At 37.8% G+C, this 12,482-nt stretch overlaps 1 protein-coding gene across 4 annotated transcripts in view; it reads right to left on the bottom strand.

Annotated features, from left to right (window-relative positions):
- Window positions 1-12,482, bottom strand: part of LOC108234194 (vacuolar protein sorting-associated protein 13B) — a 339,365-nt gene that overhangs the window by 258,754 nt on the left and 68,129 nt on the right. For all 4 annotated transcript variants that reach the window (XM_017413202.3, XM_025005255.2, XM_025005252.2 and 1 more), the window contains exon 17: window positions 6,689-6,873. In XM_017413202.3, the coding sequence (XP_017268691.1) occupies window positions 6,689-6,873 (185 nt within the window). The remainder of the gene's footprint in view (window positions 1-6,688; window positions 6,874-12,482) is intronic.

Here is a 12,482-nt window from a genome sequence, read left to right as displayed (position 1 = left end):
GGAACGCCTTGGGATTCCCCCGGAGGAGCTGGCCCAAGTGGCTGGGGAGAGGGAAGTCTGGGTCTCCCTGCTTAGGCTGCTGCCCCCGCGACCCGACCCCGGATAAGCGGAAGAGAATGGATGGATGGATGGATGGGCTATTAATCAACCTAACCACAACTAAAATCCAAAGATTTTAATTCTTTTTTTCAAACAATTATCTCAAAGGCTTGTGTTGAATCAGTTTCTGCTATAATAACTTTACCTATATTTCATGGATTCTTTCAGGAAGAACTTTTACACAACTTGTGCTCTGTTTAACACATTATCTGATGGACTCAAACTGTGGATGCTGACACTGTAAAGGAAAGCATGGTTTTACCAGAGTAATGCTTTATAAACCTTGGCCAAAAGGGGTTTGCATATCATATTTCAGTCTATCCTACATAAGGAAAATGAGTCAAAAGTTCCAGTACTAAATGAGAAAAGCTGAAATCTTAAAAAAAACAAAAAAACAACTGCTCTGCCCATGACTGGCAAGCCAACTGAGGTGCCTCACTCAACCATCAGCCAAGTTAAAAAAAAACCCATAATAGATCTTTCAATTAACAACCATTGTACACCATTTTATCAATGTATGTCTAAATCAAAAATTTGTGTTAGATATCTATATATGTTATGTCTAACATACCTAAAATCACATCCTAGTTTTCATCAAAAACAAAAGGGGGTTACTATTAACATTAACAGGGTAAATATATTTGGCTTTGATCTTTGATTTCTGTTTTGTACCAGAAGCCTTGAGAATGGTGTGAGAAAGATTAATGATGATTGTAGAACCACTGAGATTGATTTCTCTTTTACGAGAGACTGAACTCACTCAATCAACTGTTGATAGAGTGTGTGTTAGTGTGTGTGTAAGTGTGAAGAGTTTATTTCGTTACTTAGGACTGTATTTAAATGGAGGAGCATTAAATTTCCATGTAATCTAAAGTCCAATTGTGAGACAGCAACAAACTTCTGCTTCACTGACTCAACTGTTATCTCTCATTAGCGATCGACTAAAAGGAGCAAGAGAGAAAGAACAGACAGCTTCACTAAGACAAAAGAAAGTAGGGAAGGCCTGAGTCTGGACTGACTTAAAACATCATCACAATCTGCCAGGAGTGGAGCGAGGGCCGTCTGTAGCTCATTGAAGTTTTCATTGACAAGAACCGTCTCAAGTTCCAGCCAAGATTTATTTATCGGTTCTCTGATGCTGACACAACGTGTTTTTAATGTCAGAAATGAGTTTGCGTATAGATGAAAAAGCTCTCTCTTTCCTTTCCCTCCAGCTTTCTTCCTGTCCTGATGTCAATTTGTGAAGCAGACAAGAAGACAAGAAGAATTTTCTCCCAAACCAATAAGTTACCTCTTCAAAGAAGTATGGATATTTGAGTGAGGGGCCAGGCCATGCTAAAACAGACATCTCAGGGTTTTCTTTAAACTCCCCATTTCTTTACTGACATCTGCGACAACCACAGACCATAAAAAATGCTCTTGTCCTTCTGTCTTTCACTCTCACTGTAGAACAATGAAAAAGTATCAAAACAATCATTGTGACATAAGTGTATGGGCATGTTAGACGACAGGAAAATCTGAATATTCACCTTGCTTGTCTTATTAATAGATTAAGAAAATTAAGCTTAATAGTCTCATGACAGTTACATTAATAAAAGAAAAACATGCCGTGAAACATACCAGAAAAACAAACCTAAAAAGCAGCTGAACTCTCAGTTCAGCTGCTTTTAAGGGGATATATACTGGTGTAGATTCTCAGTTATCCAGGACATGGTAAAACATGGAAAATTTTTGTTTTTAACCTTTTTTGGCATTATTAGGGGAGAAAAGAGAATCAAAGGTGAAAATGAGGCAAAAGAAATTAAACAGATAAATACTGGGACTAGACAAAAAAAAAAAAAAACTAAGAACTGAACATATTAGAGATCAGATTACAAAGATGACAGTGTGATATGAAAATAGAAAATTTTCCCTCTAATAACAGAGCTATTACAGACCCTTATTGTGCCACAGCATCACAGGGGGATTTGCGTCAGACTCAGGCTCCTGAAGCCAGTTAGATCACAGGAATATGAACTGCTAACCATGACAGGAGCAGCCTTTTTCATGCAGTGCAAAAATGCGTAAAAACTATTGTTGACAGGATCTAAGGAATTACATTTGTTTCTAAGCAATGGGATATATCAAAGTGAAGAAACGTATAAATAAGTTCTGCAATGTGACCTTGCAACTTTTCCACAGTTCTCTCTATTTTTGTCCTCAACCCCAAACCCACCATTCTCCCTCTCCCCTTTTTAAGTGTCGAGAAGTAAAAACAAAGGACTTGTTTTAATAATGATACCATGATGAGTGAGACCACAAGTCCTGCTCTAATATTATCAACATGCCTTTAGTTGCTATGCAATGAGAACATAGACTTGCTGTATCCAAACATTCCTGAGTCATTTGCCTTAAATGGGTTCATATGGTGTGAGTTCGGAAGTACATATATGATCCAGTAATGATAGAGGTGGGCATGCATCTGTTCATACGCTTGTTTCTTTGTCCATGTGCCTAACCTCACACTCAATAAGGTGCCAGAGCTAGGTTTAATTAAAGGACCCAATGGCCAGTAGTAATTTTGAGCACTGAGGTTGATCCCAAGCTCTCAGTCTCTTTATTTCCCTTTTTCTGTCACTTTTCCTTTCAACCTTTAGATTCTTTCATTTTTCATTTGGCTCGTTATAACATTCACTCTCTTCCTCTGTTCTTTCTCCCCAGGATCTGTCATGCTAAAGCTATGTCACAGCTCATATATCCCCCAGCAATCATCCAGAACATGGCTGGTGACCACCATCAACCAACTTCTATCAGACCCCCCCCTCTCTCTATTTGTCCCAGACCAGACCACCGCAGAGTTCTGTGGCCAGGAACCAGCTGTGGTAGCTGCATCATAGTTGAATCCATCAGCGTAGAGAAAAAACTAGTGTTGCAATGATTTAGAGTACCTTGATTCTTTGTCCTTTTAATGAAGCCTTAACAAAAGGATGCTTTAAAACTTTACTTCTCCAACATGCAGAGCAGAATTAAGACTGAATACGTATAGCCACTGTCTTACATTTTTGTTTAATACTGCGGAGCTACAGCTACAAGTGAGGAAAAATGATAATTACATTCAAAAATATTTAATCAATATTTATACTACAATGAAAACCAACTGTCTCAGTGCTAAATTTGAACCTTTGCTCACCATGTTCAATTGACAACGTATTGTTCATTCACACAAGTGCATGCAGACTGAAGTAATGTGTGGGAGGTCACTGTGGTCAGTGTGTGGTGGAAACGGAGTGTAATATTGCCTCAAAGCACACAAGCATTACTGGCCTCACTCGACTACCATTATTCCTGCCACTCTTCAAAACAAGAAAGCGTCTGACTGACCATGGACAGTCACAGGACTGAAAGGGAGATAAATTCAAAGAAACAAAATCTAAGATTAAAATAAGGTAAAGTCAGAGACAAATTTACAAAGAAACACTATCAAAGAATCAAAAAACAAACAGAAATGCTCGCAAAAGTAAACTTTTAGCAGATATGAAAGTAAGGAAATAGCAAATTGGGGTTGAGTTTCACCTGATTAGCCTAAAAATTATATACTCATTATATGCTGCTTGAGTATAAACAAATAAACACACTCACTATTTTTTTTTTTAATAGTAACTCATTTTAAAACAAAACTATCAAAATGCAGACCCAACTCCTCTATTTAACAAAAGTTATTTTAGTGGAAATCTCCAAAGTATTTTTTATTATTCTCCATCTTCAGTCTGTGTTTTGTATATCACTGAAGCTTTTCCCAGCTGTAAACGCACTGTTATGATAACTGTGTCCTATTCTGTAAACATACAAATAAATAGTTTTGGTGACATAAGCAGTCCTGTGCAGGCTTATGGTGTGTAATTAGTTGCTTTAGACAACAAACAATAGAAGTGATAGTGAGCCACTGTAGCTGCGTTATGATACGAAGGTATAAGGAGAAATTTATACTTTAAGAGAAACCAAAACCAGTTCACCTGATGACCCAGTAAATCACTCGGATCTGCTAACAACACTTGGTTCACACTCGCCGTTCTCGGCCTCATGAACAGTGTCTATTGACAAAATTGACATTAATACATCCACCATTTGTGTCATTTTGGCCTGACATGCTTAAATGCCTAAATTTTAAAAATTTCTTACACCCTGTGCTATTGGTAAGTTATAATCAGGAGCATGTTTATTTCTACAGTTATCCATATAACATCACAAAACCCAAGAAGGTACAATTATTGAAAATATTTTATCAAAACCTTTAAGGTTAGATCAAACTTTGAAGTTACATTTTTGCATGAAGAATGTACTTCCTGTACACGAGTCGTCTTCTGTCAGTATTTTACAGTCTGTCAGCACTGTGAGATTAAAACTGAAGCTGTTGAGTTTCTTGTGTTGATGAATTTTGCAATCTCCTCAGACAGGGAATGAAATCATACACTCAAATGCCCCCTCTTGTGAAGAACACTGACCATCTGTGTTATCAGCTAGACTTCAATATGAAACACCTTCCCTCACTGACAAACCCTGTAACATGAAAAGGATAAAGTAGAGGATATATACCTAGAAGGATACAAAAGCATGAGTTCAAATTGAACAGTTTTTTGTTTTTGCCCTCTGTTATGTTCAGTTGTGTTTCACAATAGCCTTGTAGCAACCAGAGTCACAAGAAAAGAACACATAAATAAATAAAATATGAATTAATAATTGAATCACTTAAAGGTTACAACACACTTTAACTTGTAACTGTTAAAGAACTCCTTTTTTAAAATCGGACAGACAACTAAATAGGCAAAGTTGTTCGTTTAGTGTTTGTCTTTGTTAAGACTAAGCAGCTGAGATGAAGTTGAGGTGAAAGGAAACAGAAAGCAGGTAGAAAGTGAATGCTCAGGAACCAGCTGGCACACAACCACAGCACCCACAACAACCAAGACCTTTCAGCAAGTTTTACATTTAGAGGAAGTTGTTCCACAGCAGGTCTGAAGTTTCTCTAAACTTTTTTATTCAGCTGAACTACATCTGCTTTTTTAATCACACCAAAAAACCAAGTTGTCGAACCCCTGACAAATTCCTAAAGTCTTTGAGTTTCAAGATAATTCAACACATTTAGTTATATGATGGGATATTATACTGAGTTTTTTCACACTAAATACATACTTACACAATGCATCACATATTCCCCTTTACTCTCCTGCATTCAGAGCTGAAAATCTTCCCCCTGCTTTTTTTAACCTGCCAGCAACAGGCCAGATGTGCAAATGTTTCTTCCTTTCACTATTCAAGCCCATTCCAAGAGAAAGAGAGAAAAAGGGGAGAGGAATATTTGACTTCACTCCACAGGAGACCAGTTTCATAAATTTTGGCAGCTACACACCAGTGAAAAAGGTATCTTGGCTGGCTTGACTGTGGGAGAATGTTGACAGCATACCAAACAACATGATCCTAATGAGTTGGAAAATCCCTGGCCCTCCAGAGGACTGTCCAGATGCTACCGTCATGAGAAATGCTACTGTTTTATTGAATTTGCCCTCTTCTCCCGTTCTTTAACAAGGGGCAAAATTTATTATATGGTCATTAGGGCATCCAAGGTGACATGAAGCGTTTCAGATTTAATTTGCTCTCAGCTGCAGGTACAGTATCCTGAACTGAGAGCAAGACAAGTTAATCTTTAAGTGTCTCCAGTGACCATGTATATTTGGAGAGCTAATGTTTTGAATATGTGTTTGCACCCCTGGTATAAGCTTTGCAGCCAATTTGCCCATAACTCAGTAGTTTCTATCAGGCTGACTTGTTTTCAGTGAATGATTGTCTGACACTTGAGCTTAGCCCTGAGAAAAAACAATAAAACTTTTCACAAGAGACTCAAATCCTTTTTAGTTGGAGCCAGTTTCATATATCTCCCTAGACAATTTCCTGGTACTAACGATCACACTTTAATTCATAAAGAACTAAGCAAACAAAGGACACTAAATCTACTAAATGAAGGATCCCAATAAATCAGGATGGGTGCATTAACAACCAGTGCATTGATCTAAAAGAGAACACATGAGCATGTTTGATTTTTATTTCATGACTTAAAGATGCAGTAATCTTTGCTGTATTTTTTTTAAAGCAGTTGCCATAGTTAATTTATAATTCCTAACCTACAGTAACAACTGCATAAAAAACAAATGAAAAACAAATGTAGTTGCAAACATGCCTCTTCTCCATGACCAACGTGGACTCTTTATGAAGTATTTAAAGTAATCACAGTAAATACAAATTCAAGGCACATCCCTACATGATGTCGGTAAAAAAAAAAGACCCCAAAATTATTTCACACTCTTACAAACACAACACCCCCATCACTCACAAAGAACAGGATACAAGTACATTTGTATGTACAAAAGACCAGAGAAACATGATTGATTCTTGCTTTGTCTCATTATTCGAGCTTGTTTACTTGGCCACTCAAAGATAAACAGAAAAGAGAGCCATTATGAACTTGGTTAGGCATGAGACATTTTTGTTACCGAGCTGTCATCTACATCAAATTTGCAGCCAACAAACAACTAAGATCTTAGCTAAGCATGTAGCTTACCTGGAACATTGAACACCTCATTGAGCAGACCTTCACTGAGCACCAAGGTGGAGCCATTCACCATGCTGTGGGTCCAGCTCTGACATATTGCTTGAAGCAGGAGCGTTTGGGCCCTTGTAGCCTGAATAGTGAAGTGAGGAAGTTCAAATATGCACTCTGTCATAGGAACTGATGATCTTTTGTTCCTGCAAGACGAAAGACAAGAACAACTGCATTAGATCAAAAATAGTACATGCATCAATGGAAAGTCTATTAGAATGTTATGCTAATAAAAATATTTGAGTTGCAAATGGACACAAACAAACATTGAATGAAAGAGGCACAGATGGAAACACGTTCACAATTTCCACAAATCCATCAATGCACCATCACAATATAAAACAGCTCATTGTCAGCACAAAGGGCCAAATAAGTAGAGCTACAATCCAACAGAAAAAAAATGAAGTACCAGGTGAGAGCCAAGTTTTCCTTTGTTATTTGGCAGGTAGGTTTAATTCACTGACCCTTCCCTCCTCTTTGTCAAAACCGTGATGATTTATGTGAAAACATGTACAGCCCAGAAACCTGACCCTGAAAAAAAACTGTGCATTTAACATTTCACATGTCTCCAGTGTGGAGAGAGAGTTTGTGTGTGTTTGAGCATGACAAGATGAGCTGAACATTCAGGGGGATGAGGTAACAGAACAGTCCAATGGAGTCCTCCAAGCCTCTGTCCATCAGAACCTCAACGGACCATGCTCTCATTTATCATCTGACATACACAAACTTTCCTTTTTTATTTTTTAATTCTCTTTTTCAGTAGGCTACTTTCTTCACCCTTTTCCTTATTCCCTCCACCATGTCCAAACTCAGTCAAAGGCATTTCTGGTTTATATCCTTTGTCACACATGACTTATCACATATACACTGTCCCTCTAATCTATGAATCACACCTCAAAGTACTTACTATTATTATATTAACCATGACGTACAACAACATCAAAAGGATATCTTTAACACACGTGCATATTTCCAAACAAGGCACTGCGTTATACACAATATACAGACTGACAGAGTTCTCATCATAGTCAAAACTACCAATCTTTTCTCCTTTCTTACATCTCTCTTATTGTTTCTCCCTCCCTCTGGTTCTCCAGGATCTCCGCTTCACTGGAAAAGACACAGAAGGAGCCTGATCTAAACACAGCACAAGTCTTAGTTCTTTTCTTAGTTTTTCCTCATTTCAGCTCTAAAAGATCGTTGAGACAGATTTTTGAGGATTGGCAAAGCACACGATCCCAAAACACATCTAGTTTTTGGTGTGTGTGTGTGTGTGTGTGTGTATGCAGCACAGTTATATGCAAACTTTATTACATTTGTATTGGAAGCAAAAAGGTGCTGCCTTATGAGCAGAGCTTTCTGTGAAAACAGAGCTGTGACTAATTCCAGGGATGGCTGCAGCATGTCAGGATTGAGCATCACAGCTCATTTAATCACACATTCATTATGGTCTGGTCCCAGTTCAGAGTGTGGGATATGTCATAGGGTCCCTCTCTTCGCTCAGCAGTTCTGCAATCGTTTAACTCCTCTGTTACCCTCCCTCTCTTGCTCCAAAAATCTCTTTATCTTTCCCTTTCTTCTACTCCTGGGTGGCTCCGCAGGGTGACATGAGCTGTTAGCTGCATACAGGCAGACCCAGAGCTCTAAAAACGTGTGACATCTCAAATAGAAGACAGAAAGTGAGTGAATTTGATAAAAAAAAGTCTGAATTTCACAGAGTAACAAGTTTGGCTTGACAGCATGCACATACATACAATATATTAAAATATTTTTAATTCCCTGGCTGTATATAATGCATTTGGCATCATGGTAAACTTTGCAATCTCATGCTTTCCTGCTATTTAAAATATATATAACACTACTGTTGCATGCTATACAAGAAGACATCAATCAAACTGTGTTTGGTGAGTTATTTTGTGTGTTCAAATGTGTGCACTTTGTGTGCATGTGTGTGTGTGTACATGTAATAAGATACTGAAGTTGAACAAAAGACAGCAAAGACGACGCGGCAAAAACAATGTCCCCACATGCAGAGCAAATGTGCCGGCAAAGCCACTTCAATGAGAGGACTGGCAAGGGATGAAAGTTTGTTGGCTTATTTGAGTGTTTATAGCGTTTAAGGGGAGCAGTCATGTGCATGTGGTCCCCTAAAACTTTAATTATGCACCTGTTTTTATTATAATATGCCCAATTCTTTGTGAACAGCATCTTGGATCTTGAGAATAAACGAGAAGCAGAAACCCTCATTAGGGTGTTTTGGGAATGCTGGATGTGAAGACAGCCAGGCACTCATCGGATTTCATTAAGTAGCTGGCACGGTCAGTGTTTCTTGCTGCAGCATGGTAAACAGCGTTCTGGCAGGAAGCTTTTCACTGTTACCACAGGCTCTGAGAGCAACAAAAGCATCTCTGAGGTCAAAACACATTAGTATTAGCAGCATTTCTAGCACGGACAAGTGATAACACTTTAACATACATTTGAAAGAAGATTGCATGGAGCAAAATAGATTTGCATTTTGCTTTTAAAGTGAACAAACCATGTTGAAAATTCAGTTTGTAGCCTGAGGAGCTGAACACATAAAAGCAGACTTTTCTCATAATGTGGAGACCCAGCAGAGTTGAGCCCACAGCCCATTTTATATACTCTTTACTTAAAAAAAAACATTTTTTCTTTTTAAGTTCAGTTTCTTTTTAAGTGGCGTTTAGTAGGCTGACACTGACCATATAGAGCCCCTGTAGATCATTTTTTAACTAACAGAGCAAAAAGCATACCATAACTAATAAAAGAAAATAAATAGCTAGAAGCTATGAAAATTAGTTTTATTAGTGAAAGACTAAATAATTTGCATTGGCGAATGTCAACATCATTGGGTCTAATTTCCAAAATTGTACGATATCACAGTTAAAATTGAGTAACAAAGAACCAGAGAAGGACTGCTACTGCCCAGCTGGAAGACTCGTAAAATGACTTTTTTACTGACTGAAACAGTCTTTCTGACCAGTGTACCTATCAAAAACAAGTAGAACTGGGCATCATGTTGAGCAGAGGCTGTGTAAGAGATTTGAAGATAATGATAACTGTGGCACTCTACGAGTTGTACATCTCTGGGCCTGGGCCAATACAATATGTATCTGATACACTGTCATCAGTCAGATTTATTAAAGATTACATGTGTAACAAAAAAACAATAAAACAGTCAAATTTAGCCCCTAATCAGAATCAGCCTTTAATCAAAATATATTGAGCCTTTACTCACAATGAGTTGCAATTCCATATGGTATTGGTTTGATTCAACACACTGAAATTCAAAGCAAAAACAGAACAACAAAGCAAGCCTATCTCAGTTAATGAAACTATTTTTACTGCCTAATAAAACATGGCTGCTCACAAACAAGTATTCAAAGGGAAGTATACCATGTTTACCATTGTTCCTAATAGGGTTGTCAAGATAATCAGTATTTCAATAATCAATACTAAAAAATGACATTTAAAACAATACTTATTTAGGTAAATGAGCTATGTTCATCTCTATTTGTTACCACAAAACTTTCCACAGCAGTGCTGCAAACATGCAGAAGCTCACACACGTGAACAATCATGGCTGACAACAACAATGAGCTGCTGCTGAAAGCCTAAAACCTCACAACAAAAGCCTTAGTGCAATGTGGAACTTTCTCTTAAATTTAACTTATCTGGCTCTATTTACAAAGTCCAGAGCAACGCCAAAAGATTCAATTAAGGGCTGACGTATTTGTCTGATAGATACAATAGATAGCAACTGTCCTGAGACCAGTGATAACTTATCTAAAGTTTCTTCAAATCAATCACTGTCAAACTCTACCTTAATTAAACAACACAAACATTCCCCAACTCATTCAAATGACAAAATCCTCTCCTGCTATTGTTTTCCAATTTTAAGAACTTCTTTAGAGAGAATTGAATTAAAAATGGTGGAAGTAAAAAAAGATTGAGCGCTTGCACAGTTAGTTTATTTTTGTCTCTTTTTTTTTGGATCAAAAAAATCTAAAATATTGTAGACTTCAAATCTCTCCATGCCAAGATCTCTGACCCTTTTAGAAAGTAACCATTGATGTATGGGCTGTTTCGATGTGCCCTCTTCTATCCTAAAGCAAGATTCCCTGTAGTGTGTTGTAAAGCTTCCAATTTAAGTTTTATAAAACATGCAAGCGGTTCACTGTGAAAGAGTGCTAAGCTAGCCAAGAAGAATTTACAAAAAAAAATAAATAAACACGCACACACACACACACACACACGTAAATATCAGCAAAAATGAAGAAAAACTGGAACCCCTAATTTATTTATTTTATTTTATTTGCAATTACTGTTTCTAAATTCTTAGTTTATTAATTGAGTGGTTGTAATGATGCCAAAATGTTAATGTAACTTTAGCAGAAGGTTGGTTTCTTATAAGAAAAAAAAACCTACCTAATGCCACATTAGTTCATGCCTGGTCTAAGTGCCATAATCTCAGCAACATTTCTGAAACTGAAAGGGGCAGTAGGGTTGGAGGTTATAATCTATTTTTTGATGCATCATGATGCAGACAATTATTCTGAATCAGTTTAAAAAGTTTAAAGATCAATTACTATTTAAAGATAACGTCACATTGAGAAACTGAAATGGTCGAAGTGAAGTGCAGAAGTGAAGCACCCAAACAGTTTATGGTGTGCACAAACAAACCCAATACACAAGCAGCACTTTCTGCATTGAAAGCCAGAGTTTAGAAGTTTGACAAGAGCCGCACTATGTACAAGTCCACTCAGAGGAGGAGATAACCTGCAGGTTGTTGCTGCCACTCCTAACATTAGTATCTCACTGTGATTGTTGGGGACTAGTTGGTGAATGGCAATTGTGAAGGAGAATGTCTCAAATATTTGGAACTGGGGTTCTCAGCTTCCTTGCTTAAGTTGCACAAAACACAGCCACATGGCTCACTGATCGTTCGGTCGCAAACCTTTATTAGAATTCAGAGATACTGCAACTGAAAATTCTCATATTTTCTCACAGTTCTGACTTGACAACTAGTCTTCAACAGTCGTAGTCCGGAGAGACACTACCTTATGCTTCACCCTTTGGAGCCATGAAAGAACATTATTATCCAATGTTGTAAATACTAACACAGCCATGTCCACCCTCTACAAGACTAAAAACAAACAAGTGATGCATGGCCATTCATCAAATTCCCAAAGTATTGTTTGAATGTAAACGGTTTTATACTGCTGTGTAGAGCAAAGTATTTAGTTTCTTTTAGGTTTGATAGATTCTACATTGAACAAAAATACAAACGCAACCCTTTTGTTTTTGCTCCCATTTTTCACGAGCTGAACTCAAAGATCTAAGACTTTATGTACACAACAGGCCCTTTTCTCTCAGGTATTGTTCACAAAATTGGTGTTAGTGAGCACTTCTCCTTTGCCGATATAATCCATCCACCTCACAGGTGTGGCATATCAAGATGCTGATTAGACAGCATTATTATTGCACAGGTGTAATAGGCTAGCCACAATAAAAGGCCACTCTAAATTGTCCAGTTTTATCACACAGCACAATGCCACAGAGGGAGCGTGCAGTTGGCATGCTGACTGCAGGAATGTCCACCAGAGCTGTTGCTCATGAATTGAGTGTTCATTTCTCTACCATAAGCCGTCTCTATAGACATTTCAGAGAATTTGTCAGTACTTCCAACAAACCTCACATCACCAGCCAATTATTTTTGTTCAGTGCACGTTCAGAG

This window comes from Kryptolebias marmoratus, linkage group LG16 (genome assembly GCF_001649575.2).
Source record: "Kryptolebias marmoratus isolate JLee-2015 linkage group LG16, ASM164957v2, whole genome shotgun sequence".
In the NCBI taxonomy this organism is placed as follows: Eukaryota; Metazoa; Chordata; class Actinopteri; order Cyprinodontiformes; family Rivulidae; genus Kryptolebias; species Kryptolebias marmoratus.
The sequence above is the reverse complement of the archived record's forward strand: the minus strand, read 5'-3'. Positions and strand labels throughout refer to the sequence as shown.